The sequence below is a fragment of the Strigops habroptila genome, chromosome 2 (genome assembly GCF_004027225.2).
Source record: "Strigops habroptila isolate Jane chromosome 2, bStrHab1.2.pri, whole genome shotgun sequence".
Classification (NCBI taxonomy): domain Eukaryota; kingdom Metazoa; phylum Chordata; class Aves; order Psittaciformes; family Psittacidae; genus Strigops; species Strigops habroptila.
The window spans coordinates 115,484,116-115,511,666 of NC_044278.2; the positions used below are offsets into that span (position 1 = coordinate 115,484,116).

General features: G+C 49.3%; 1 protein-coding gene across 1 annotated transcript; it reads right to left on the reverse strand.

Moving 5' to 3' along the window:
- Positions 1-3,821: 3,821 nt before the first annotated feature.
- FAM181B (family with sequence similarity 181 member B) lies at positions 3,822-6,193 on the reverse strand. Its single transcript, XM_030477230.1, has one exon. The coding sequence runs from the start codon at positions 6,143-6,145 to the stop codon at positions 5,069-5,071; it is 1,077 nt and encodes a 358-aa protein (XP_030333090.1). The 5' UTR covers positions 6,146-6,193; the 3' UTR covers positions 3,822-5,068.
- Between the last annotated feature and the right edge of the window lie 21,358 nt (positions 6,194-27,551).

Below are 27,551 nucleotides of genomic sequence, written 5' to 3' on the forward strand. Positions count from 1 at the left end.
CAGGTACAGCTCCCTTCAGCATGCACAGCTGTGGGATGGCACCTATGGCAAAGAGGCAGGGTAGCAAATGGGGACAGTCACCTCTTCATCTGCCAGAATTCATTCAGCAGAGCCCGCAGGCTGAATAACAATTAGCTGCTCAGACTGAGGCGGTCTGAAATGCCACCAGGAGACATCCTAACACATAGAACAGGCACTAACGGGAGCACCAGAACCTGTTAGAACAAAGCTCATATCCTGTGCTTCTCCCATCATTATGGACCAGGCCAATATTGTGAGGGAATACCTGCAGGGAGCACAAGGTAAAGCGTGCGGCTTTAGATGCTTCTGGAAGGGTACCAGAGATCTCCTAAATAAGACATGAATCCCCCATCGCAGAGAAGGAGAGATGAAGGATCCTTTGAGAAATGATGCCTATTCATGAAATCCTACCCTGGCCAATTCAAGCAGTTAAAAATATCTTCCATTGACAGCAATGCCATGACATTGAGTCTGTGATCCCTGGGCAACTGTGGGTCTGTGGACTATAGCTCCAGAAAGCATAAAAGGCTGGTCTAGTGAAGTAGTTCCCTACCAGTGAGGGAGGGGAGTCACCAGGGATAGTCAAGGTTACAGTGAGGTATTGAAAAATGTAACACAGAAAATAGAAGTTCTCCCCTCACCTTTCATAACAACTTCCAGCAATCCGCTGCCAGTCTGTACCCGCACAGATTTGGAGAGAGGGGGACACTGTAATCACAGAATCCCAGACTGGTTTGGGTTGGAAAGGACCTTAAAGCTCCTCCAGCTCCAACCCCCTGCCACGGGCAGGGACACCTTCCACTAGAGCAGGTTGCTCCAAGCCCCTGTGTCCAACCTGGCCTTGAACACTGCCAGGGATGGGGCAGCCACAGCTTCTCTGGGCACCCTGTGCCAGCGCCTCAGCACCCTCATAGGGAAGAGCTTCTGCCTGAGAGCTCATCTCAGTCTCCCCTCTGGCAGGTTAAAGCCATTCCCCTTGGCCTGTCCCTACTGGCCGTTGTCCAAAGCCCCTCTCCAGGTTTCTTGTAGGCCCCATTTAATACACTCTATTATTACTCTTTAATATTATTCTCTATTAATTACACACTCTGTTTTCACTCTTTCATGTAGATGTGTAACAAAACCCATTGGATTTAAAAGTTTACCAATCTTAAAAAAGCTGAGTTTATTGCGTAGAAAGCAGCTGCAGTCTCTCCTGTTGGCATAAAGCTAGCCTAAAAGCATTCCCAACTCTCACTTCATATTGTCAGGTTTGTGCACTCTCCCATTTCCAACTTGACTGCTTGCACATCACTACAGAATTGCTGCACCACCCTTTTCCTCCCATTGCCAGTAACTGCAGGATGACCTTCAGGTTTTGCGCTGTTGCCAGAAGCAGTTTATTCAAAAAGCCACCAAACAAAAGGAGTTTACAAGAAACTTCTGCATCTTTTTTACTAACAGTGTTTGAACAACTACATAAGCTCAGCGAAGATGACCCATCATCAATGGTCAGGTTGTATGAGAGCAATCCCAAGCTCAGGTCATTCAATAGTTAAGTGAGCCTGTTTCAAAAGCCCGTCCAAGAAAATAAAAGGAATCTCTCTGCTTTCTTGAAGCAGCTTTGGAAAAGACCCAGACTGTTTAAGTCACAAACTACTGACACAGGAACAACTATTCATGGTGAACCCTTTGTTGGTCATCAGTAAATCATCATTAAGGAAAGGTGAGATTCCAACACTTTAAAAGGAAGCGAAGGGTTCTTGTCATCCCTTTATCACATCTTTAAACGTATGGAAAACTACTAAGATTGTTTGCTTTTCCACCAAAATCTCCAGTAAAATCAGACAATACATGTAAAACCCAACAGCAACAAAACGGAATTTAGTGTATCTGAGGAAACTCAGTGCGTGCTTTAGAAAATGAAGTCATTTGATAGTGTGACCTTGATCCAACCAAACAGAACCCACTTCTATTCAAAGGGGCACGCTTCTTTTAAGACAGAAAAGCTAAAAAGGATCAAGCCTTAGTTCCTCGGGACAGAGCCCTTGTAAAAGGCACACCAGATGAACCAAAGTATCTCGCTCGATTACAAAAGGTTTTATTCTTACAGATGACGCTCTTCAGTGTTTCAGTGCAGAAAACAGTTCCCCAAGGGTGCTTCTGAGCGAGACTCTCCTGTGACATTTGCAGTGCCTGGGGGAACAACCACAGCAAAAAGAGCCCACACATGCACAAAGCAGCTAACAGATGCAGCTCGCTAGATGGCAACCCCTGGTCTGGTAGGGATGCCCTCGCCCCCCCGCAGCACAGGGAGCAGCTCCAAGCACTCCTCGGGAGCTCACACAAGTGCTTTGTGCGGGCTGTGTGGTGGAGAAAGCAGCCCCGATCAACCCGGCTGGTGTTAGCTCCTTCCCAGCCTTATCCATCTTCCCACCGCAGGTGCTCCTCACATACATCCTCTGGCACAAACGCAGCGGTACTTCCAAGAACACTGATGCTGATTTTCCTTTACTTTTCCTCAGTGTAAGCTCCTATAAACTGAAAATCCCCGTTTTAGGAGCTATGGCAGAGCTGAAGCAACATCTGCAGCTGCTGCTCAGCCAATAGAGCAGCTCCTGGAGCCTGCCCCAACCTTCTTGCAAGCCCAGGAAGAATCCTCCTGACCTGGCAGCATCTGGAGCTGGCTGCCAATGGCAGTTCAACACCAGCCCAGCGCTGCTGACACCCTCAGAGACGCTTCTCACACTGGTTTGAGGCAAGATCTAACCCCAGAAGGGTGATGATGCTCAGCTTCTGGAAGGAAAGCAGAGCACCAAATGGGTGAAAACCAGCAGCAGGTCAGATTTGTGGCACTTCACAGTTATTAGGAATAAAAAGGTGAGGCCCGTGGGCCAGAATAGAATATCCCAGAGTCTATTCCTCAAGACACATGTTATCATAGGTCCACAGAATGGTTTGGGTTGGAAGGGACCTTAAAGCTCATCCAGTTCCAACCCCCTGCCACGGGCAGGGACACCTTCCACTAGAGCAGGTTGCTCCAAGCCTCGTCCAAGCTGGCCTTGAACACTGCCAGGGATTTTAGACCTTTTTTGGGGCAAAATCTCCCTTTAGTCTGCAGGACAGCTGACAGGATAGGCTGGAAGCTCTGAAGCATTAGATCCCTCATTAACAGACATCTGCATATTGAGCTTGTGAAGGAAATAAAATGCTCAGTGAAATCCTAAGTGAAAAAAGGCTGACAAGATACATAATCACAGCACCATCAAGCTGAAGTACTCCAAGCACCCACCACTATAGTGCTACACATTCACATGCTTGAAGAAGTTGCTAAACTCAAAAGAATCATCTCTCCAGATGAAATAACCCCCCAATTTGGTCTTGTCTACAGAGTCTCAATGCAGTTATGCATAACTCTGCTCGGACGCAGCAGAGCACTGCTCGTGACTGTGAGCGTACATGCTCTTCATGGGGAGGTTTCATGGCCAACATGACAGAGGCAGGGTTGAGCAGGATATTGCCCCAGCATCAAAACCAGCAGTGAGGCAGGATTGAGCTCATTTGTAGCTACCCTGGCTGGACCTGCCACCCATTTACCCTCATACAGGCTCCTGAAGCTTAGGTGAAGACACTACCGCACAGTTATACTTGAGAAGTGCGTTTCCTTAACAGTGTTAACTATTAGACACTGGAGTGATGCAGATGTTCATCCGGGTTGGGTCCTTCCCAAGCAGCTTGTGGAGACCTTGGGCAGCTTTGGATGAGGAAAGAAGCAGCACAAGCCACAGCTCTTGCTGTTTAGAAGTAAAATTAAGCCAATCCCAATACAAATTATCTCATGGTTTATTGCCAATAATCTCGCTTCCCCTCTCCACACACCCCAATATGCTGACCCCAGGCCTCTGATTAGTTAAATCTGGGTTGATGAATGAAGAAAACCGTTTTACCTTTCACAATGTGTTCTAAGAGATAGAGGCATGAGGATTTGTCACCGCAGAGGGGAAAGCCTCAGGCTGATCCCCGTGTGGATCCCGTTTCAAAAACAAACAATCCATTCGGGACTGGCGGGGAGCCAGGCCGCGGGATTGCGGCTCAATAGGAAACCTCGAGCATTTTGATCTGTTTCCATAACTGTAACAGTTTTCATCCCTTGGCTTTGTAGCGGAGGCTCGTTCCTTTCTTTCTAACGCGTTAAAGAAACAGCCGGTACAAACAAGCACAGGGCACAGCGGATAAACCGCGGCATTCCAAATGATTCAGGGGAGACAAAACCCACTGCCCCTCACAACTCCTGCCAAGAAACCATTACAGAGCCCCTCGAACGCTGCGTGTCAGCGGCACTAACAACCACAGAGCTCAGATCTATCGTGTAGCTTTATTTTTATAGGACCTATCATAGACTCTTTTACATAACTTAAATGATTATCAAATAATCTCCTGTACACAATGAGACCGAGCCGCGGCGCTTTCCGAGCTCTGACACATTCCTGGAAGGAATCCAGCGGTCTGTAGGAATCACGTCGCCGCAGTACAGTACAGTTCTGTCCCCAACATACACCATCGCTTCAGTATCGCTGTAAATTGCTGTCTGCAAGATCCTGCAAGACACTGTTCAACCTCAGGACGCTGAGTTTTGGTAGCAGCATTGCTTCACTGTAATATCTCTTTTCTTCGCCTTTGTGTCCTCGGATGAACATCCACCAGCACTGGTGAGCCTGGGAAAAACGCTAAATGCACCGCAAGAGGTGGCCGAGTGTTACTTGGGAGACGGAAATCATGGACAAGAGGTCACGGCTGCCCCCGTTGCAACGTCGCATAAGCCACGTACACCGAGCCGCGTCTGCCTGCAGCCGGACAAACCCCGACCCCCGAGGAGGGCTGATGAGAGGCGGTCACCGCTATAAAAACACCTGAAGGAACCCATCATCTCACATTTTATTCGCAGCGGCCCCAAAACGCAGGGGAGGCGGCTCGCGGCGTGAATCCTGCGGGAGCCGCGGGTTCGGGCCGGGGGGCTGCGGGAGATCTGGTCCCTGTTCCCCGTCCCCCCCCGTGCCCCGTTGCGGCCCTACATCCCGGGGAAGGCGGCGCGGTGGAAGCCGGCGCTGTACTCGTAGGGCACCTGCGGCGGGGGCAGCGGGCACTCGGGGAAGAAGGGAGCGAACCCCGCCGCGAGGTGCCCGCTGGGCTCCTCGTTGCTGCCGCCGCCGCCGGGGGCCGGCTCCCCGCCGCCGGGGTACAGCGGGCGCAGCGCTTCCGACGGCGCCTTCTTGCCCGGGCTGCATGGCCCGGGCGGGCTCCAGGGCTCGGGGTAGAGCAGCCCGCCCAGCAGCGGGTGATGGGCGCTGGGCAGCGGCAGCGGCGCGTCGTAGAGGCCGTGCTCCAGGCCCAGCTCGGCGGGCAGGCGGGCGGCCGCGCCGCCGGGGAAGGCGTCCTGCGGGGCGGCGTGCTCGGGCAGCAGCGCGCTGTACTCGGGGCCAAGCAGCTCGAAGAACTCAGCCGCTTCCCCGCCGCCCTTCTCCGGCTCCTTAGCGCCCGGTAGCGGCCCGCGGGCGGCGGCGGGAAGCGCCGGCTCCGTGAAGAAGGAGGGCGGCAGGTTGCGGTCCCGCAGCGGCACCTTCCGCGGGCCGCCCGCCGCCGCCCCGCCGCCGCCTCCCGCAGCCCCGCCGCCGCCTCCCGCCGCTTCTCCGCCGCCCGCCGGCCCGGGGCCGTGCTGCAGCGACCCGAAGAGCGCGGCCAGGCTCTTGCTCTGGAGGCTGCTGGCCGCCTGCGAGCCCTCCCGGCGCGGCGGGGGCTTGGCGGGGCAAGGGGCGGGCGGGGAGGAAGCGGAGGGCGGTGGAGGAGCGGGAGGCGGCGGCGGGGCTGCGGCGATGATGCCGGTGCAGCGCTTGATCTGCTTCTGCAGGTACTTGCGATGGTTCACCTTCCGCTTGGACTTCACCGGCTTGTCCAGCGCCAGCTTGATGTTGCTGGAGGCCGAGTCGATGAAGCTCAGCAGGTCCCTGGTGGCTTCTTTAAAGTCCCCGGCGTCGCCGCCGCCCTCGTAGCCCTTCTCCAGGTCGGCATAGCCCAGGAGGCCGCCGGCGGCGGGGAAGCAGAAGGAGAGGAGGTGATGGGGGCTGAGCAGCGCGGCGGGCACGGCCATGGCCGGGGCGCCGGCGCCCCGAGCTCCGCTGGGCTGCGCCAGGCGGGCGGCGGCGGCGGGGAAAAGGCGGCGGAGGAGGAGCGCTCCGAGCGGGGCTGGGCACGGCCCTCCCCGCCTCCCCGCCCGCACCGCTGCGCACAGCCCCCGGCCGGGGACAGCGGAGGGGCGGGAGGAGCAGCGCCCGCGGGGTGGGTGCAGAGCCCATGGGGCGGGTACACGCACATCCCTGGGACAGGTATATACACCCCTTGGGACAGGTACAGAGCCCCCGGCACAGGTACGCACATCCCGGGACGGGTATATACACCCCTCTGACAGGTATATATACCCCTCGGCACAGGTACACGCAGCCCAGGATGGGTACAGAGCCCATGGGACAGGTACACACACACCCCTGACACATGTATATACGCCCCTGGGACATGTACTTACACCCCTTGGAACAGGTACAGAGCCCCCAGGACAGGTACACACATCCCGGGATGGGTATATACACCCCTGGGACAGGTATATATACCCCTTGGCGCACCCTGGGATGGGTACAGAGCCCATGGGACAGGTACACATACACCCCTGGGACAGGTATATACACTCTTTGGGACAGGTACACACACACTCCAGGACAGGTACAGAGCCCCTGGGACAGGTACACACCTCCCCTGGAACAGGTACACACACACCCCTGTGACAGGTATATACACCCCATGGGACAGGTATACACACCGCAGGTCAGGTACACAGACCGCAGGGCAAGTACACACATCCAGACAGATACACACACTCCTGGGCCTCATACACACCCCTCCTGTACACCACCACCCTGGACCACTTCCCAGCACCCCCAGACCCGCTCAGTGTGGTCCCCATCACTATCATGCACCCACCCCAGCACCGTCCTCACTCCTGACACGTGTTCCTCTGCCTGAGGCCAGAGCCAGGTTGTGGATCCCCTGCCCTGCTCTAGGTGCAAGGACACACGCACAAAGAGATGCTTTCGCTCTGACACCCCCAGGATGAACAAGCCTACATTGATTTGCAAAGGTTGTTTGGGAGAAAACCAAGCTCAGTGCTATGCCCATTACCCATTGTTGTATGTTCCTGGTCAGGCCAAATCCTGAGTGAATCCAGCACTGTGATCCTGATTCCCTAGAGATTTTAAGTTACTGGATTGCATTCAGTTAAAACTGAAGAGTTTTACTTGCAAGGGTTCAGTGAAGCAGTAATAGAAATCTTCCACACGGAAGGCAGAAAAATTAGTCGCTACTGAAAGTAGCAGCAACAGCTCCTGAAGGAACTGATGTGTCTTTTCTGGGGGGAAAAAGGTATTTGGTTTGATTTTCCTTTAGAAAACTCTTACATTGGTGCAGCACAACCTCAGCCCTTTGAGCTCCAGATTTATTTTCAGTGATTTCAGTGATGGCTTTAAGCTGAAAGAGGGAAGACTTAGGTTAGATCTTAGGCAGAAGTTCTTCCTTGTGAGGGTGCTGAGGCGCTGGCACAGGGTGCCCAGAGAAGCTGTGGCTGCCCCATCCCTGGCAGTGTTCAAGGCCAGGTTGGACACAGGGGCTTGGAGCAACCTGCTCTAGAAGAAAACGGAAACAGGCTCCTAAGACTGTATTTAGTGGTAAAATGGAAAAATCTGCCAAATTCACGTCACTCTGGTTTCAAACACTTGTTGAATGCAAAGCAAGTGTTGCAAAGAGAAGAGGAAGCACATAGTTTGTAAGAGATAAAAAATAAATGCTTCAAATCCTCTACCAACCAAAAATGTTGGTTTTCTTGGTCTCTCACTTGCATATGGGCAGGTCCCAGCAGGGTCCCAGCGCGGGCAGAACCCCACAGTCCCAGTACAGCCCTGGCTCTGGTACCAGCACATCTGGCCTCATCTCCTTGCATAATATGCTCAGCTGGAGCCTCCCAAAATCTCTTATCTGGGTGGATGCTCAGAGTCCAACTGTGTCATTGAAACAAAACACCCTGGTAGAGCAAGGGAAATCTAGACACCTTTCCATATGAGAATGAGTATTCTACATAGGAGATGGATTTGAACTAACTTGCTAGAGTACAACTCATACAATCATAGAACACTAGGTTGGAAGGGACCTCAATGATCTCTTGGTCCAACCTTTCTAGGCAAAGCATGACCTAGGCTAGATGTCCCAGCACCATGTCCAGCTGAACCTTACAGGTATCCAGTGTTAGGGAATCCACTGCTTCCTGGGGAGATTATTCCAGTGGCTGGTTGTTCTCATTGGGAAACATTTTCCTCCTGTGTCCAGTCAGAATTTCCCCAGGAGTAACTTGTGCCCATTGCCCCTTGTCTTTTCCATGAGACTCCTTGTATAAAGGGAGTCTCCATTTTCTTTGTAGCCACCCTTTAACTACTGGAACATGCTGATAAGGTCTCCCGAGCCTTCTTTTCTCCAGGCTGAACAGTCCCAGCTCTCTCAGCCTTTCCTCACTTTGCTTCCCAGTCCTTGGATCATTTTTGTGGCCCTTCTCTGGACCCTCTCCAGCCTGTCCACATCTTTTTGTATAGCAGCAAAACTGAACACAGTTTTCCAGGTGTGGCCTGACCAGCACTGACTGGGACAACGACATCTTTATCTCTGCTGGTGATGCTCTTGTTGATGTTCCCCAGCATCCTCTTGGCTTTCTTTGCTGCAGCAGCACACTGTTTGTTCCTGTTGAGCTTGTGTCCACCAGGACCCACAGGTCCCTTTCCCCAGAGCTGCTCCCCAGCCCATGCTGCAGGCTTGGACCAACTCAGATCAGCTACCCAAGCTTTTACCCTCAGGTCCTGTTGAGCCCTGTCAAGCCTTGCATCTTGCTCCAAGCTCCCTTACTGATGGGGAAACATAAGAACAACTTATATATCCCCTGTGTGCTCCACCGGGAGTAGTTTTGCATCCATTTTGAGACCACTTCAAACTGCACATGGGTCTAGAAAATGGGGATCACTGTGTGTCACTGGGTGCGCAGCCAGTTTAGGACCACTTCTTAATGTGAAATGATTCTAATACAGCAACCAAGTTGTCGTCAAGTTAGTATCTGCTTCAATGGTACAGCAGCAATATTTCATAGCCAGTGTAAAGGGGGTGTGTGAGTCTGGGTGGTGTTATATGTAGAGTGGCTAAATATCCGGTGGCTTAGAGAAATCAAAAGCTGAAAGCCCCTGGCTTCCCTTCTGAATTCATTCAATTAAACAGCTTTGAGAGCTCAGCTACGCTTTAGTGAGAGACTTTATTACCTCCTAAAAATTGCAGAGTATTAAAACAATTGCCAGGCATGCAAAGGGGAGTTTGCATTCAGTCGGGCTAAGCAGCCACATTTACATATTCTCCACCAGATCTGGAGATTTAGAAAGCCTTCATAATTGCATTAAACATGCCTATTCTCCATGTGCTCTCAAGCAGAGCTGATTACCCTGAGTTGGGCAATGCCTGGAGGGAAATTTGCTAAGCCACATGATGTCAACAACTCGCAAAGAAACTTAATTTTTCCAAGGAAATAGCGGTTTGGTGATCCCTGCAAAACATCTCTCTTTCCCAGTGGATGGGTGAGCCAACCCTTCTCTTCTCCCTATGCTCTTTCAGGATGAAGATGCTCCAACGCACAGGGTGGCTCTCGCATCCCATCAGTGACCCACCTCAGCTCGCTGGTAAGGCCTAATGTCCAGTAAGTGATGGGATTAGACCCACAGAATAACCCCAACCCCAGGCAGATGTTTGGGACAGATGTCCTGGTCCTTCCACTCTCTCCCCACCAGACCAAGGGGACTGAAGTGGCTGCAGCAGCACTTTCCCATCCCAAACCTCCATCGCACAGGACAGCATTCAGTGCTCACTAAGGGGCTCCAAGGGCTCTGCTGCTATTTTCTTGCCCACTTCAGTGTAGGAAATTTATCTGGTTTTGTTTGTTTTCTTGCTCATTATCGACAGCAGCATCTCAACCAGCTCTGGGGATTAAACCAGGGCTTTCCAGGACGATGCCCTTGGCAACGAGCTCGGTGTTTTTAGAGGGAGCACTGTGAATCAAAGGGAGCAGGGACACGCCGTGCTCGCTGGTGCTTTGCGCAGGACACAAACTGAGCTCACAGCCACACGATCAAGCCCTTCACAAGTAGAACAATTTGTTATCCCTACAAACCAAGCGGGCCAGAAAGGAGAGAGCGGCTTACGCAAACAAGAAAGCCTTGCGTGGCTCAGGACCACGTTGTGGTGCCAGCACTTTTGTGGAGCAGCTCCTCAGTGGAGCCGCTTGCGGAAGAGGAATCTGCCCTCCTGATGCTTGCAGAAACTCCCATCTTAGTGTCCAGTGCTGGGGTAAATCCTCTGCAATGCAGGGACAGGATTCCACCAGGATCCAGCCTGAAGGAAACATCTATGCTGTGCCTCTTCACCAAAAGAGGGTAGAGTCAGGCTGATAGAAGGAAAATATTCTTCCCTGTGAGGGTGCTGAGGTGCTGGCACAGGGTGCCCAGAGAAGCTGTGGCTGCCCCATCCCTGGCAGTGTTCAAGGCCAGGTTGGACACAGGGGCTTGGAGCAACCTGCTCTAGTGGAAACTGTCCCTGCTTATCGCAGAGGACTTGGACTAGATGACCTTTGAAGGTCCCTTCCAACCCAAAGGGACTCTATGATCACTAGCAAAACCTTCCCTTGGGGAAGGCAAACCAAAGCCAGTGCTGAGCCCAGCCCTCACAATCCCAACACCCGTTTTCCTGCCACCACAGCATCGGGAGGGCAGAAAACCTCTACCACAGGGGAGGGAGGACTTTTCTTTCCCCTGCCCGGTTGTATGGCCCATATGGTTACAGAGTGATGGGAAAATCTGGCTGCCCAAACAGGTGTCACTGCTCACAACCTACAGTCTCATTTCCTGATCGCGTCTTAATCGGCGAGTTGGTTGTGAAAGTTGGTTTCTTGCACATTCTTATATCAGTGGGAATTTCTGCCCTTCCCTGACAAGTATTATAGGCAGCCTTTGACATACAGCCCTACAGGACCTAAATAGGCTGCTATTCTTCCCCTACGCTGAAAGGGAGCTTTGTGCCAGGGATTCATTAAACTGCACTGCACAGCCCTTCATAAATGGGCTCAATAATGAACAGTCGATTTAACTGGAAAAGCTGCTGGAGCTGTTAAATTAAAGGGAAATAAAGTGCACTTCAGGCTCAGTCTGCCAGAAGAAAATGTTGACCTAAAAGGAAAAAATCTTCATTTTACTGAATCTCTTGCAAACAGGCTAAAATCTTGAGGAAGTTTGTACTCGCAACAGTGGGAGAAATCTTAAAACACACTGGTTTGCTTCCTCACTAATAGAGAAAGAGCATTTGACAATGAACTATTCAATAAAATCAGAAGGAGGGATGAAAGGCGTATTCTGCTTCAGCCAAATTTAAGCCAGTTAACCTAAATTTAGTATATGTGTGTAGATGCAAGATTGTGTGGCTTATGTAGCTTCAGTCCTCACCCGCCTTAAATCACTATAGACCCCTTCAAATGATGCACATTCATACGTGTCCATATACACCATTCCTTCCTTTATGGTCTTGGCTTCTTAGAGATGTTATTTGGTGGAAACTATTAGTGAACACAGGACTGCAGACTTGAGGAAATAAGGATGCTTGCATCCTTATTTCCTCTTGCAGCTTCTGGAAGCTGTTGCCTGTTTCCCTTTCCCTCTTTCAATCTCAGTGTGTGTTTCATGTTCTCCTGGGATATATTCCCTCCAGAAGAAAGGGCAAAGCAGGTTTTGGTGGTTCTGCTGGCAGTGCCGAGTGGATGGTGTGTGTTTTTAAGCACTGGAAAGAGTTGTACAAGGATAAAGCACAAAGTTGTGTTGTCTGGTATCGTCACTCCATTGGGAAACCCTGTAAAGGCTCTCCTGGTCCTTTCCCAGGCTGGGCTGAGCTCTGGGGTGCCACTGGAGACTGGGTTTTGGCTAAGTGTCACTGAGCTAAACACAAGTGTCTGAGGTGGACTTTAAACATTTAACCTGAGATTCTTTTCTATGCTTATTTTAAACAAGCAAGGAAATACACCACACAGGGTTTAGAACTGGAAAAGAAGCAGTGGGTCACTTCAAGCCCTTATGCAGTCACCTTCATATATCCAAAATTTCCACTGGAACTGAGTTCATAAATTCATCAGGGAGAGATTTATTCCCCTTTGTCAGCATTTTCTGCAATCTTGGGCATTTACATGTGCCAGCCCTTCAGCATCCTGTTCTGGTATCTTGTTCATAAGGCAATGGTTGCTTCATCCATGCAAGGGGCACAGGACTCAACTGAAGCATGGACCACACATGAGGGGACTATATTAAATCTACTGGATGAAAAGAAAAGTCCTCAGCTGAGCCTGACCCCACTCTTGGGTTTAGATGAGTGGAATTCCTTATTTCAGTGAGGTTTCTCTAACATAAAACATGTTGCTGAGCAGTGAATCAGCTCTTCCATCTCATTCTCCTTCCTCTGAACAGTCATAAATACCATCCCACATCTGTGTTATGCGCTTTAAAGATGATATATTGTGAAGGAAATCTACCTATGGGCAGCTAGACTGGAAGCCTAAGGACAACAAGATCAGAAGCAGCATGCAATGGGGAAGGGACCATGTCCAGATCTAATTCCCGGGGCAGCTCACCTGAAAACAAACCTCAGCACCAGCTTAAAAGCTTTGTGTTGCTTTCACAGTGTCGGATTGTAGCTGTTTTTCATCATATAGACTTCCTAGTTGGAGAAACACTTACCTTCTTCATACTATTGTGACTTTTGTTTAGATCTATGTAATTCTAAAGGCGATGGCAGGAGGCTTCAGCCTTCAATGTGTTAAGAAAACATGGAGCATTCAGGAAGAGTATTAGCTGCAATAGATCAGTCTTTCACCTAAATTTTGCATAATTATTTATGGCTTGATTAAAAATGACCTGTAGAGATCAAAATCCCACAGAAGTTGTGAAAACATGAACTCATCTGCCACAAAAATGGTGCATTTGCTAAGTTTTGTGGGCTGCTTTCCGGAACACAGCACTTGGGTGTATCGCTGGTGACTCTGCCACCACTACAAGTGCAGAAACCACCACTTGCCTGTTCAGGAAAGAGTCTTGGGGCTTGAAATTGTAATTTCATTTCTTTAAGTCCTGCTTATAGACCAGGACTTGGCTACTGGTAGAAATATGCCTTGAGGAAAGGTTTACAAATACTTGAGAAGGACAAGAAAGGAGATTACTTTTCATATTATTGAGAAATATTTCTTCAGATTACACTTTTTTCCTCAATCCTTGTGTTTTCCTTGACATTTGCAGGGTTTTCTCTTCACTCTCAGACATTTCTGCAGGTAAATGCAGAAGGCTTTGAGGTCAAACTCATTCCTTTATTTTCGCTACTCATGCAGGATGCTGCTTGGAAGAGATTTGCTGGGTGGAAATGGAGTATGAAATGCAAACAAACAGCAACTAATGTCTTGTTTGCTGCACACTATCTTCTGCTCATCTCTGCTTGGCAAGAATCAGTTTATTTGATCTCATGGCTCCTGGCCCAGGCTTTGCTGGGAGGTGCTGCATGGCTTTGGGAGGACAGGAGCTCCTCAGGCACTGAGGTGCAGCCATGCACCATGCACAACACACGGGAGAGCAAAGAGAGCTGGTGCTGTTTGGTGTGTTGTCACACACAGCTTGGCACCAGTGCTTCAGAAGGAAGCCTTCTCACTTGTTATTTGTGCTCTGAAGCAACGACCTGGTTCAGCTCCCAGCAAAGTTCCTGTTTCCACTGACTTTCACCAAGTGATGAATAATTCCGGTTAATGGACCTAATTTTCAGGATTGCTGAGCATCAGGGACTCCCATGGCTCTGGTGAGTCAGTCCCTGTCTCTTTGTCCTCCATTTGGGAACAGCCAAATATCTGAGCCAGGAAACCCCATGCCAAGATCTTCACATGACATGTGGCATCTTAACTCCATGTAGCTATGAGCTAAACTCTGCTCATCCTTCCAGCTCTCCCTTGGTGTGGGCTCAGTCCTCTTTCCCACTCCAGGTAGCTCTTAAATGATGCTTCAACCATGCTGAAGAGTCTCTGACTTGGAGGTGACTTCAGGAACCTGTGACCACAGCAATGCTATCATCCCTCTTCTTATTTCTTCACATCATAGGATCACAGGCTGGTTTGTGTTGGAAGGGACCTTAAAGCTCATCCAGTTCCAACCCCCTGCCGCGGGCAGGGACACCTCCCACTAGAGCAGGTTGCTCCAAGCCCCTGTGTCCAACCTGGCCTTGAACACTGCCAGGGATGGGGCAGTTGCAGCTCAGCTGATGGATCTGCGACGTGATGGCACAATGGCCTCTGACTATGGAAGCTGCTCTGAACTTTGACCAAAGTTCAGAACTTTGTTATCAGAACTTTGACCAAATTTGCCTATTGAATTAGAAAGGTTCGAGCAGTTTCTGATAAGCTCAACTAAGCCAGCAAATATGATTTTCTATTCCCAGCCTCACCACCCATCCACTGCAGCACTGGGCTGCTCTGAGGAGGCCTCCGAGACCTGGAGCTGGACTGGGAATATGTTTTTGCCATGGTGACATGAAAATCTGACTGAATCATGTCAAAAAACATTGGGTGTAGGACAACAGATGCCCCTTGCTGAGCTGCTGTGGGGAAAGCCAAATCTCAAATGAATTCCATGATCTCCTCATACCAGCACCAACTTTACTAACTTCTTTTATTTATTTAACCATATATTTTCTCCCCTGCAAGGAATTTAATCCCATCAGGAGCAGGAACTGATCCCAAGACCACTTTCTTACAGCAGGCTGAGATGGTCACTGCTGTGCAGGACTTGGGGATGGCAGGAGGCCCCACTTCTGCAGGAAGTGCTTCTTTTGCCTGTCCTTGGCCATGTATGTTCCTACATGGAAAGCCCCAGACCTTAAATCAGCACAACACAAGTGTCAGACAGCCAGGTCAACCTCTGGATTTCAATGGGTTTACTCTCATGCTTAGATTTGGGCATGTCTTGCTGAATAGAAGACTTTGTTCATAGCAAGAGAGGTTCAAAACCAGTTTATGAGGCACAGCTACCTTTTAAAAGTTCATAGAATTCATTGGGATTTTAAAGCACAGAATTATAGAATCAGCTAGGCTGGAAAAGACCTTTAAGATCATCAAGTCCAACCTTTACCCCAGCACTGCCAAGGCCACCACTAACCCATGTCTCTGAGGGCCTCATCTACATGGGGTGTGAACACTTGCAGGGACACTTCATGTATCCTACTTGTCTACAAATTATCTAGATAAACACATAATAAATCATTATATACACATACATACCCAGAGTGGGAATATACTGTGGTCAGAAGCTTTGCATACAGCAAATACAAATATGGACTAAAAATACTGTAAAAAATATAGGGTTTTTTTTAAGCTACAGCTAACAAAAATGTTGGATTTTTGGCCACCAGAAACGTTTTCTTAACCAGATGTTTTCAGCCTTTTCTTAACAGAGCCACTCGCGGAATTGTTCCCTGAATTATTTCATGTTTAGAAATGGTGCCTTGTTAAAAGAGAGAAGGAGACGGAGGCAGAGACTCGCACAAACTGCCATTATCATGCAAATAGCCCCAGAGGAAAAAGGACAGTGAAAATGATAGCACTGATCTAATTATCTGCAGGCCAATATAGCTAAGTCACTGAAAGAGGCCCACAGAAAAGGCTGCCACAGAAACACAAAAAACAGCCAGAAAACAATAAGGAACTTAGCAACAGTATAAAAACACACTTCTCTCTGCGCACAAAGAGTAGTTTTATGAGCATTTTTCTTGCTTTCAGTTTGCAGAAAAGGTTAGAGCACATTTTAAATTCTATGCCAGGATTTTCCCCCCTCTTCCCAGCCCCTCGCGATCCTTTGGCACGCCGTCATATCGCGGTGGGAACGCGGCTGCTCCCGCTTAGCATGTCCGAACCGCCACGCGTGTTGGGGGATGATGGGGTTGCATGAGGTGGGTTTTGGCAGTGCCCTTCTCAAGGGCTTGGATGTTGGTCAAGACATTCAAGCTTTGCCCTCTCTGTGTGTTAATGCTCACGTCTTCCTTTCGGTGCTCCCCAGGGATGGAGGGTTTGTACAGTGCCCACCCTCTGGGACCCATGTGAGGGTCTCAGTGCTCTCCCCATGGGAGGAGATGCCTGGCTATTGAGCCCGAACCCTGGCACAGCCATCCCCACAGCCATAATGCACCTCAGGAATGACCCCGATAACAACCATTATTACGAATACATGAGGAAGAAGCTCTTCCCTGTGAGGGTGCTGAGGCGCTGGCACAGGGTGCCCAGAGAAGCTGTGGCTGCCCCATCCCTGGCAGTGTTCAAGGCCAGGTTGGACACAGGGGCTTGGAGCAACCTGCTCTAGTGGAAGGTGTCCCTGCCCGTGGCAGGGGGTTGGAACTGGATGAGCTTTAAGGTCCCTTCCAACCCAAACCATTCTATGATATACCTGCTTTATCTTAGTAATCGATTGACTTGCGATTGCCTATTTTCTCACTGACATTGAAGGGAGCCCCCATGACCAACCTAATCAAATTAATCCCACCCAGATCTTAAAAACTGAAGGTACCTGCCAACTTGGCCCAACGTCCTTTAAAGTTACAGGTGTCAAACCTGCGCAGGACAGTTGCCCAAAATGTCCTGAAAATGCTTTTTAGACACTTAGAGGTCACCACACTCCTTATCGAGGAGGGGAAACTCCCAGCCAGGAACTGTTTCTGCTCACTTCAGGCTTGAACTGGACTGGGACCAAAGCTGGAAAGGGAAAAAACACAAAGCATCTCTCTCTCCACGTTCTCCAAGTCATCCAATCACTCCTACTCCCATTTTTAAGCTTATCAAGCTTAATGGCATTTCATATCCATGATGAGCCTCATTTCAAGAACTATGATGCTACAACACACAGTTGCCAGATGTGGTAACCCTTGCCCATGTAGCTGGATGCTCTAGGAAAAGGAAGGTGAGGAAAGGCAATATCTTCTCTGGAGTACGGCTTTGAATTACTTCTTTTGGGACTATGAAGGGACTTCTAAGAAGGATCTGAATAGGAATATGGAGAACTCATTTAGCTGGGTTGGGGAGAGTCATCAGTACAGGCAAAATTTAATCTTCTGGTGGCAGCACAAGAGAGAAGAAGAGAAGCTTCTGGGAAACCCTGAGGGATGAGGGGATTCAGGCTTATAGACAGAGTGGGCACTTTTGCCAGTGACTTGAGCTGGTTCTGAGCCTGCCACCCCTCACCATCTGCGAAGGACCGTCTTTAAGCCATCCCTCTGCAGTCTGGGGCCTTCCGCTCTGACCTTCAGGTGAGGACCAATAGGTGTGGACCGCCGCAGGGCGAACATATGGCCTAGATGCACTATTTAAGGGTGGATTTCCCTAGAAGTATAGTATGAGTTCATGGGGCAGTATGGGCTTCATGGAGGAAGGATCAGAAAGAAGAAGATGGCAGAAGGACTCAAAGAAAGTACAAACAAAAGACTGTTGGAAGGAATGGGCAGAACCACTTGAAGAATTCAATTCCTGAGAAAGATAAGTTAACTCTCCAGTGCTTAAAAACTCCTTGTGGATAAAAGGTTCCTGGATCTAGCCAGCAAGTGCTCCTTGCCCTCATGCCCACTCTGTGGCCCAAAAGGATAGACTGGGGATTTATAATTCACATGACTTGAGTGGAGATGTATGGAAACATGGGTCAGTAACGGGAATTAGTTTGAGCTTACAAGCCACAAGCAGACCTCCATGCATCTGCCCTGGTCCTTCCTTCTTCCCCTGTCTCAGCCCCAGTTCCCACCAGCATCATGCGCAGCCGCACGGTGAACAGCCCAAGGAGATGCTCAAAGTTAAACCTGTCCTTTTATGATCCTGCCAGGTTCATCTGAGTGCTCATCAATTCCCCACGGCCCTTCACTGCATCAGCAAACACTTGTACCAGCTTATCCTACCTTACGGATCTCCTGAAATATAGATTAGAAAGAGAAAAAAGAGAAAGAGAGTCAAGTTGTTAAGTTCAGCCTGGAGAAAGGAATGGAGACCTTAGAGCAGCTTCTAGTGCCTTCCAGAGGCTAAAGGGGCTGACAAGAAATCTGAAGAGGGGCTTTTTACAAGGGCCTGTAGGGACAGGACAAGGGGAATGGCTTTAACCTGCCAGAGGGGAGATTTAGTTTAGGTATTAGCAAGAAATTCTTCACTATGAAGGTGAGGAGCAACCTGGTCTAATGGAAAATGCCCCTGTCTGTGGCAGGGGGTTGGAACTGGGTGAGCTTTAAGGTCCCTTCCAACCCAAACCATTCTGTGATTCTATGATTCTGTGAAAGTGTGGCAGGCAGCTTTCTCCAGCACAGTGTCTTTCTATATTTGAAGATGCAACACACAACAGCAAAAGAAATAAATCAGATGAAGGAAACCACCACAAATCCTAAGATGGAGAAATAAAAGGTGTTCAGCCTCTCCATTCAGCTCTCCCGAGCACACATTGCATCTTATTTCGACCTTATAAAGTGTCCACAAAACTCACCTGTTTCCTAGGAGAGCTTTGTTACCATTTATGCCATTGCAGGGAGAGCTGTCATTTCTGTGAACAGTCAGTTAAGGTCAGAAAGCAGCTTTTGGTAGCAAAATTGTCTGTGTCAGATAAACGTTAGTCATGGTGATTATCTGCCAGGGAACACGAGCAGGCTACAGAGTGATAAGAGGAGCTGCTGGCACCAGAGATCCTGTTCAATTTTTTTCCATGTACATGGAATTTAATCTATTCAGGCTTTGCAAGCAACATCTAATGGCTGTGCCAGATGGTCCAGCATCACATCAGCACCCGCCACACTTGTACCCAGCCAAACTCACCTCCTCTTTTGCTGCGCTGGGGAGAGGTGGAAGGGGCTGAGCCTTTTCCTCACAACTCTTTGTGCATTCTTTAGGTCTTCCCTGTTTTTCTTTACTTGCTGCTTCCCAGGCCACTCTGTGGGGAAAAATGACATCATCAGAGAAGTATCTGACATGTCAGCTGATCTACATTCAGAACATTGAATAGCATGTCACGGCACACAAAGACAACTGACAGACAAGCCACAGCAGATACGTCAGGGAGGAACTAGGTCAAGCACTACTTTGATTAACCAGGACCATGAAAACTAGACTTAATTGTCAATACCTAAAGCACACCCTTACCGTTTCAGTATGTAAGAGGTGTAATTCCTCTCTGTGTTTCCGAACTGCAAAATACACACCAGTAATCTGCTGTGAGGGACACGTGGAGATGAGCCTCGCAGCCTGATGCAGACATAAAGGACCATGACATGAAGGACTATGTAGAAAGGTTCAGCAATAGCTCATTGTAATGGGTTGTTGAAGGTTAATGCTTCCTTAGAGCTGCTCTGGAGTATGAGAAGGGAGCTGACGCCAGAGGTGACTCTGTGAGGATGCCGTGGGCCAGGCACCATCAGCATGACATTAAGGGCTGCCTGTCTAAGCACACCAGCTCTTTCCATCACCAAGCAAAAATATGACCCTTTTTTAAGTGCCTGGAACACACAGATCCCTTTCTGAGCACATGGTGTCTGTGCTGGGAGCCCAGGGAGCTGGTTTCCAGCCACTTTGACTAATAGTCTGATTTCTGGCTTGCCTGGTTAATCCTGCTGGCCCTAGTCCATAGTTACTGGTCAAGGAAGAGTTGGTGATGCCCTTATGGCACTAGTCAAAGTTGGGCACTTGGGGCCACAGGAGCTGCCTGGGTATTACATGTTTAGGCTTATACAGGACCAGAAGACACGATCTGGGTCATGTACTGCTTCAGTATTTAACATGAAAGACCAAACTGCTGCCCCCTTTCACCGCCATCCTCCCCATCTCCTCCTCCATCAGCAAAGACTGATGGATGTCTTTGCATCTCCAGGACGTTCCCTGATGTTCCCTCCAGTGGTGACAGCAACCCTCTGCCTCAAGGATGAGCACCAAGGACAAGGACGTTTTATCCATTGAGGTTTTAGCTGGAGGTCAGATACAATTCCCTGCCTAGAGGGATGTTTCTTATTAGGCTAAACCTTGAGGCTCACACCCCTAAAGATGCCTAATCCCCACAAGTTTCTACTGTGATTCAGGGAATATTGCCTAAATTCAGAGATGAGCTGGGATAGTAACTATGCAGGGCTGTGAGACTTAGAATCATAGAATCATAGAATTAACTAGGTTGGAAAAGGCCTTTAAGATCATCAAGTCCAACTATTACCACAGGACTGCCAAGACCACCACTAAACTGTATCACTGAGGGCCTCGTCTACATGGTTTGTGAACACTTGAAGGAGGGTATGTCACATTTGGCCAGGTAAAACCCCTTCCAACTAAAGCAAATCAAACAGAAGAAATAAAATTGAAAAAATAAAACAAAATAAGGTCCCCAAATACTTAAGAAACTTCACAATTTTGTCCATATTTTCCTCTTTTCCCACCCACCACACACATTACTGCCCAAGAGCAGTGCCATATCCCTGCATCCATCACCATTGCATTCACACGGACACATCATTCATGCGTCCTTTCCTCCTCCCTGATGTGGCTCCTCATAACATCACTGCAAACAACAGAGAGCAGTGTGTGACCTCCCGCTGCTGCCTCCCTCTGACAGCAACTGCCTTTGGCCAGGGGCATCCTTGGCTGCGTGCTCTGTGCATGTGTGTGCATGTGCACATGTGTGCATGTGCACATGTGTGTGCAGTGCAAATCCCCATGCTAAGCAAGGGGCTGCTGTAGTTTGACTTCCAAGATGTGCACACCTCATAACTTGGTGCTGTCACTGTTCTCTTTTACTTCAATGCAAAAAACTTGCCCCAAAGCAGTTGTGTAAAGATGTAATCAGCTAATTATGAAAAACTGGAATAATCTGGAAGGAGACAGACTGGTAAAGTGGGATCCTTACACGTTACCTTGAGGACACAGCCTCCTTAGGGGGCCCAAAGCTGCCAGCACATTTTCAGGAGCCAATAGTTTCCTGACCAGGGTTACCAAAGGGTAAGAGCACGGTGGTCACTGCACTAAAATCCTGTTCCTAGCTCTGGATTTGAGCCTACCATGACCACAACAGGAGCAGAAAGACCCTGTGATGGCAACGACCCTTAGGTGCCAGCCCCAGAGTATCCCTGTGCATGCAGCCACTTGGACATCCCCAATATCACCCTTCCAGGCTCTCAGGGCTGCTTCTTCAGGAGCGGCTTATTGACTCGGCTCAACCCAAAACAACAACATCAGTCATCATTCCTCTTCCCAGCTTGTCTCCCTCCCACCCGGAGTAAGGAAAAGCATCGGATAATCCTCCTCCGTTCGGTGTGTGGTCTGGTTTTCCGTGTCGTCATGCAGACAGTACAGAGACAGGGGGTCAGGAGGGTCATCAGAATGCTAATAAGAAATCTGATTGATGAGCCAGTGCCTCGGGGATGAATGGGATACTTAATTAATGACTTCTGCTCTGTTTAAGGAAAAGTTTCCCTTAACTCCCATCCCTCTTTTTCTCTTTAAAAGGAAAAAAAAAAAAAAAGGAAAAAAGGGAAAAAAAAGAACCCCCTTCTATAATCCCAAGTTTTCCAAACAACATAAAGGGAACTTCAAAGACAGACATGGTCAGTTTTTATGCGTTGGGTTGGTTCAGTGATTCTTTCCTCTCTTTGTTTACAAGGGCAGCCAGGCTTGGTTCCAAGGCTGAAAAAGAAAAGGCCACATTGTTCAACCAGATTCTGGATTTTTACAAGAAATTTCCTCCTTCCCACTAAGGCAATTAACTGCTTCACTTCTGGGTCCCTGAGTACCAAACCGCGCCGCCAGCCCTGTGAAACTTGGTTCCTGCCAAAACACGGCTCTGCCTCGGAAACAAGATGTACTATGGAGACGCTATTGTCCCATTAAAAGCTGACCAGCAAGCCAGGACTTGGGTTTTGGGTTCTTTTTGCAGGAAAATAAAAGCCCATTAGGGGAAAATACCTGGGAAGCACTCAGCTTAGGAACATGAGGCTGCATATTCAGGGTGGTTTCGAATGAGATTGCAAACCAGCAATTAGCAATGGGAAAACAGCAACAGTTGCAAATGATCTCTTCCGGATTGATTTGGAAGGTTGTTTCATGCTGAATGAATAGCAGCAGGAAAGAAGATGAAAAGGGAAAGGAAGGGGAAAAAAAAAGGGAAACGAACACAAATGGATTTTTTAACTCTGAGGTCTTTCTTAGGCAGCGGCTCAGCTGCGGCATTCAGGGCAGAACAAGCTGCTCAGTATCAGTGTTGGGCAGATGGGAGATGGCAATGAAGGGATGCAGGTGATGGATTGGGCGCCACAAGTTTCCCACCCAAGTTCAGTCACTCCCAGCACACAGCCCTGGCCGTGATGTGGGCCCAACACACCACCACACAGACAAGCCCATGGGCTCAGCACATACGCTGGACCTCGAGCCCTTGGTGGACCCAAGCGAGGAAGGAAGCAGCATGCCTTGAACATGGGCTTCGAAACCCCATCACTTGGGTTTAAGGACATCGTAAATGCCAAGACTATTTCAAGAACATCGTGGTAAGCAGGAGCTGATCATGCACTTGTAGTGTACATTTAAGTGCATGGCTGATCTGAAACCCATGGGAAGAAGAGGTGGATCCTGACTAAGCCAGCAGATGCCCCTGGCAGTGATGCTCAGCTTGCAGGACGTGCCTTTTGCTGGATTGCTGGAGCTGCATTTTGATGTTGATGTCTTGTTTTTAACTTCCCCTTGCAGTAATCCTGCATGCATTTGACACAACCTGCACATCAGTTCAGCTGCAGCTTTAAGTATGATTTAAAATAACTTCTCTTCAAGAAGTCAAGAGGCCCTGAGGGCACAGAGAGTCTGCATCACTCTGAAAGCTGGGGTTAAGGAATCCCCCATTTAGGTATTTTGTTACCTAAAAAGCACGGACCTATTTAAAGTGATGGGGAAGTTTAAAGCCCTCCTTCTGATCTTGATCCAGCTGTGATGTGCCACTCGATTTTGTCCAAGATATGAACCATGTGGAGAGGCAGCCAAGCAGGAACACAAAGTGCCCAAATGTTCTCATATGAGAGCGGCACGGCCCATCCAGCCATTATTTTAGGGAATTTGAGCGAGTCCTGGTTTACTTTAAGCCCTTTCTGCTGGAGGGGTTAGTAAATAAACGAGTTGGGCAACAGGAGGAGGAGGAAGAGGAGGGCAGGGGTGTGGGAATGGAGCAGGTCTCTGACCCTCCTGAGGACCTCGCTTCGGACACACGGGCTAAAGGGAAGGGAAGGAAAGAAACAAGTGAGAAAAGCCCTGCCAAGTGATGCTGGGCAGCCAGGGGAACAAACAACAACCCAACACTTACCGCCTGGAGCTGATTTGCATTTGTATTGGGTGCTTGGGGAATACAGATAAAACACTCTTTATTTTTGAGGGGAATTGAGGGAATATCAGCAGCAACATCCGCGCACAAGCACAAAGGGGAAAAGAGAAGTATTTTGGCGATCCTGTTCTTAGGCAGAAGCAGTGATCATGTTAGAATAACGCATCTCTCACCTCTTTTTCCTGGGTCTCATCAAGAAAAGGAACAGGCACAAGAATACAGTCACTTCTGGCTGTGGTGTATGGGGGAGAAATCAAGGAGGGGGTTAGATGGGGGGTGGATGTCATGAGCAATTTATTGCTAGACTGTGAACAAGAGGAACAGTCTTGAGTCTGAAACTAACACCGGAGCCCTCCAGACCTCCTGTCATAGAATCATAGAATCCCAGACTGGTTTGGGTTGGAAGGGACGGTAAAATCATCCAGTTCCAACCCCCTGCCACGGGCAGGGACACCTTCCACTAGAGCAGTTTGCTCCAAGCCCCTGTGTCCAACCTGGCCTGTTTGAACACTGCCAGGGATGGGGCAGCCATCCAATGTCTATCCCTGCATTGCCCAAATACATTAAATTCCTTCCTAATGGACTTCTGGGGCTTCCCAGTCTGGTGGCTTTGCAGGTTCAGAGGCACCTCTCCTGGGCAGATGAACATCCATCAGCTGCTGGACCTCTGCTTCATTCTGGTTTAGATAAACAGCCATCTGAATTCTACCTAGCCTATGAAAAACCAGTGAATTGGCCAAAGTGACAGATGGAAAAGGGAAGCAATGCCATGTGCTTTGGTTTCTGATAGCATTGAGGACCAGACGGCTCTGCAGATAGGCCCATGTTCGCTGTGCTCATTCCAGGCACTCCCAGTGGAGGATGAACTGGTCCACTAGTGCACCAGTCCAGGGTATTGCCTTGCACCATGCAGCTCCACATGGCCAGCTTCTTTTTGCTGCACAATTATGTGGAATTCTACTCACTCCACACTTCTAAGGACCAAAGAGAACTGCTGAGTTCATCTCATACCACAAGTCAGTGCTACTACTCCTGTAACAAGCTCAGCCTGTGGCCAGAGTGATGCTCCAGGAGGGCTCCATGAAGAAAAGGGCATCCCAAGCACAACTCCTGGTCACTGGTGGTGATCTATCTCCCACACACGTGGTGGATCAAAGGAGGACATTCATCTACCACCTCAGGTAGTGCCTGAGCAACAGCCCAGCTCCATTACCACGTTATGGAAACAGCTATGAGGCAAAATCTCCTCTGCTATACACCAACATCTGCTATTTATCCCTGAGATAATGGCCAGGAAGCCTTCTCTCATCCTTTAAATGCCCTTGAGAAACATTTCCCCCCCATATTTAAATAGGCAACGTGCTCCTTTGCATGAGGAGGGCTCAAAACCAGGGATGTTTTGCTTGTCCATTTGTTAGCAGTGTGTACCAGACCAAAGCAAGGTAGTAAATCACCCTCCACTGCCATTTCCCAGCTGAGAAACAACTCACATGTTACTTCAGCCTTGATTCACCTCCGGCTTTGCCCACATAATTCCTTATTGCCCCTTTGCAGTTCTAAGTGGCTCTAGGCCACCGGGTGAGGAAGCGCCACAGAACTCAAAGCAGTGATGTGAAATGGTTTAAGACTTAAGCTGCAGCAACACTACCCCATCAACACTTGCATCACTATTGGCATTGAAATTTCATTAATAAATAAGTCTAACTTTTAACATTTACTCGTTAAGTTTACCTAAAACACCATCACTATTGGCACCCATGGGCCATGCACATTGCAGATGTCACCCTCTACACCCGTGCCCAGGTTTTATATACATCCAGGAAGCCTCCATTCACAAGAAGAAGTGTCTGCTGCCATTTCTATATGTTCTGGAGGACGGGGGGTGGGAGGAGAAGGGAGGGATGCAGCAGCAGAGGTCGAGCCCCTGGCTCACTGTGCTGATCAGATCCCGGGCTGCAGCATTACCTTCCCTTTCAGCTGACCCAGCCCGAGCGCTGGGACTGCCTATTCCCACGCCACGTCAAAGAGAAGGTTTACATTGTTCCCTGGATATTAATTTAAATTATTCTGGAGCGCTTGGAAACCACCTTCCCCCCCCTGCCCAGTCTCCATGGGGACTATCGCAGGGGCTGGGATATATAAATGAGCAGCCGCTGACACACCGATCTTCCTCCCCTTCTGCTGCAAACTGCCCTGAGCAATTCCACTGCCAAAGAGAAGACATTCATATTCCTCTGAATGAACTTGCTAGGGCCAGATAGACCAATAGATGTTTTTTACTCATTAGAGACCGGTACAATAACCCATTAATACCATTTTCCATTTGTTCCTTAGGTTCACACGCTGGTGTTGTGGTTCTTTTCTCTTCACACCAACATCCTGCTGCTTGTTGATGGTATTAATAATAGAGCCAGCAGGAGGCTGTGCCCCCCGGGGTCCGGCCTGTCTGAATAATTATTGAATGACATGAGGGTTGTTCTGTAAATTACTTTGTGACCCAGGAATTCAGCAGGTTACTGCTATAACTCAGGCTCCCGCACTTGATTGCACTCACCTCCCGCTGTCCCGACATTTATTAGTCTAGTTGGAGTAGCAAGTGCTGACTTCATCTGTTGGGAGGAAAGGTGGGAGCCTCCGGGCTCCTCCACCAAGACCTGGGAGGGCCTGGCCTTTGTTAATGGCCTCGTTTGTGGTGCCTGAGAATGAGGACTGGTCTTTGCAAGGAAATAACATCCTTCACTTTCTCTCTTGTCTCATTTGCCCCCTCAAATATAAGGGGCAGCCAAAGAGCCCAGTTTGCAAGGTTGGACACATCACCAGGCTGCAGGGGGGGAGAAGAAGGCAATTCATAGAATGGCTTGTGCTGGAAGGTTGCTTAAAGCTCACCCAGTTCCAACCCCCTGCCATGGGCAGGGACACCTTCCACTAGAGCAGGTTGCTCCAAGCCCCTGTGTCCAGCCTGGCCTTGAACACTGCCAGGGATGGGGCAGCCACAGCTTCTCTGGGCACCCTGTGCCAGCGCCTCAGCACCCTCTCAGGGAAGAGCTTCTGCCTAAGAGCTCATCTCAGTCTCCCCTCTGGCAGGTTAAAGCCATTCCCCTTGTCCTGTCCCTACAGGCCCTTGTCCAAAGCCCCTCTCCAGGTTTCCTGTAGCCCCTTTAGGCCCTGGAGCTGCTCTAAGGTCTCCCCTCAAGGAGCCTTCTCTTCTCGAGGCTGAACAAGCCCAGTTCTCTCAGCCATATTCAGGAATTCCTATTGATCAACTGGTTCAGTAGAGGACCACTGGGATGGTTAGGATGGAGCACTTGACCTGAGGAGAGGATGGGGAAGGTGGGCTTGTTCAGCCTGGAAAAAGAGCAGCTTTGGGCACATGTAACAGCAGCCCTCAGTGCCTACAGGGCTTATCAAGAAGACAGGGAAGGGCTCTTCATGATGGAGCATGGTGGAAGGATAAAAGCACATATAAACTGAAACGATAGGTTCAGACTACATGCAAAACTTTTCCACCATGCAGACAGTTGAGCCCAGAGATGATGTGCAGATGGTGCCCAGAGAGGCTGTGCAGGCTCCACCCTTGGAGGTTTTGGGGGCCCAAGTGAACACTGAGCATCCTGGTCCGGCCCCATAACTGACCCTGCTGTGAGCAGGAGGTTGGACCAGAGACCTCCTGAGGCCCCTTCAACCTGAGCCATGTTATGATTACTGATTATACAGCATACTGGGGTGGTGCCATGGCCTCATCTGTACAGATCACTTCTCCTCCTTCAGACAATTCAGTTTGATACTATCCAGGACTGGTTTTTAGCTTGTGCACTAAGTCCTTCAATATTGTTTCTTTCCACAACAGTGCCAGTTCCATGGCCAGGATAGCCAGACCACTGTGTAGGGCTGTAGCTCAGTGCTTGTCTCCATGAAGAGGACACTCTGATCTTAAGGTACCTCTTTTCCCTGTGTTAGTCTACAGGAGGGTGACAGCAGACAGTGAGTTTCACTCAAACTGGGAAAGGCAGC

Bases quoted from the DNA above. Each gene is read 5' to 3' on its own strand.
- FAM181B (XM_030477230.1), bottom strand. From the start codon at position 6,145: ATGGCCGTGCCCGCCGCGCTGCTCAGCCCCCATCACCTCCTCTCCTTC.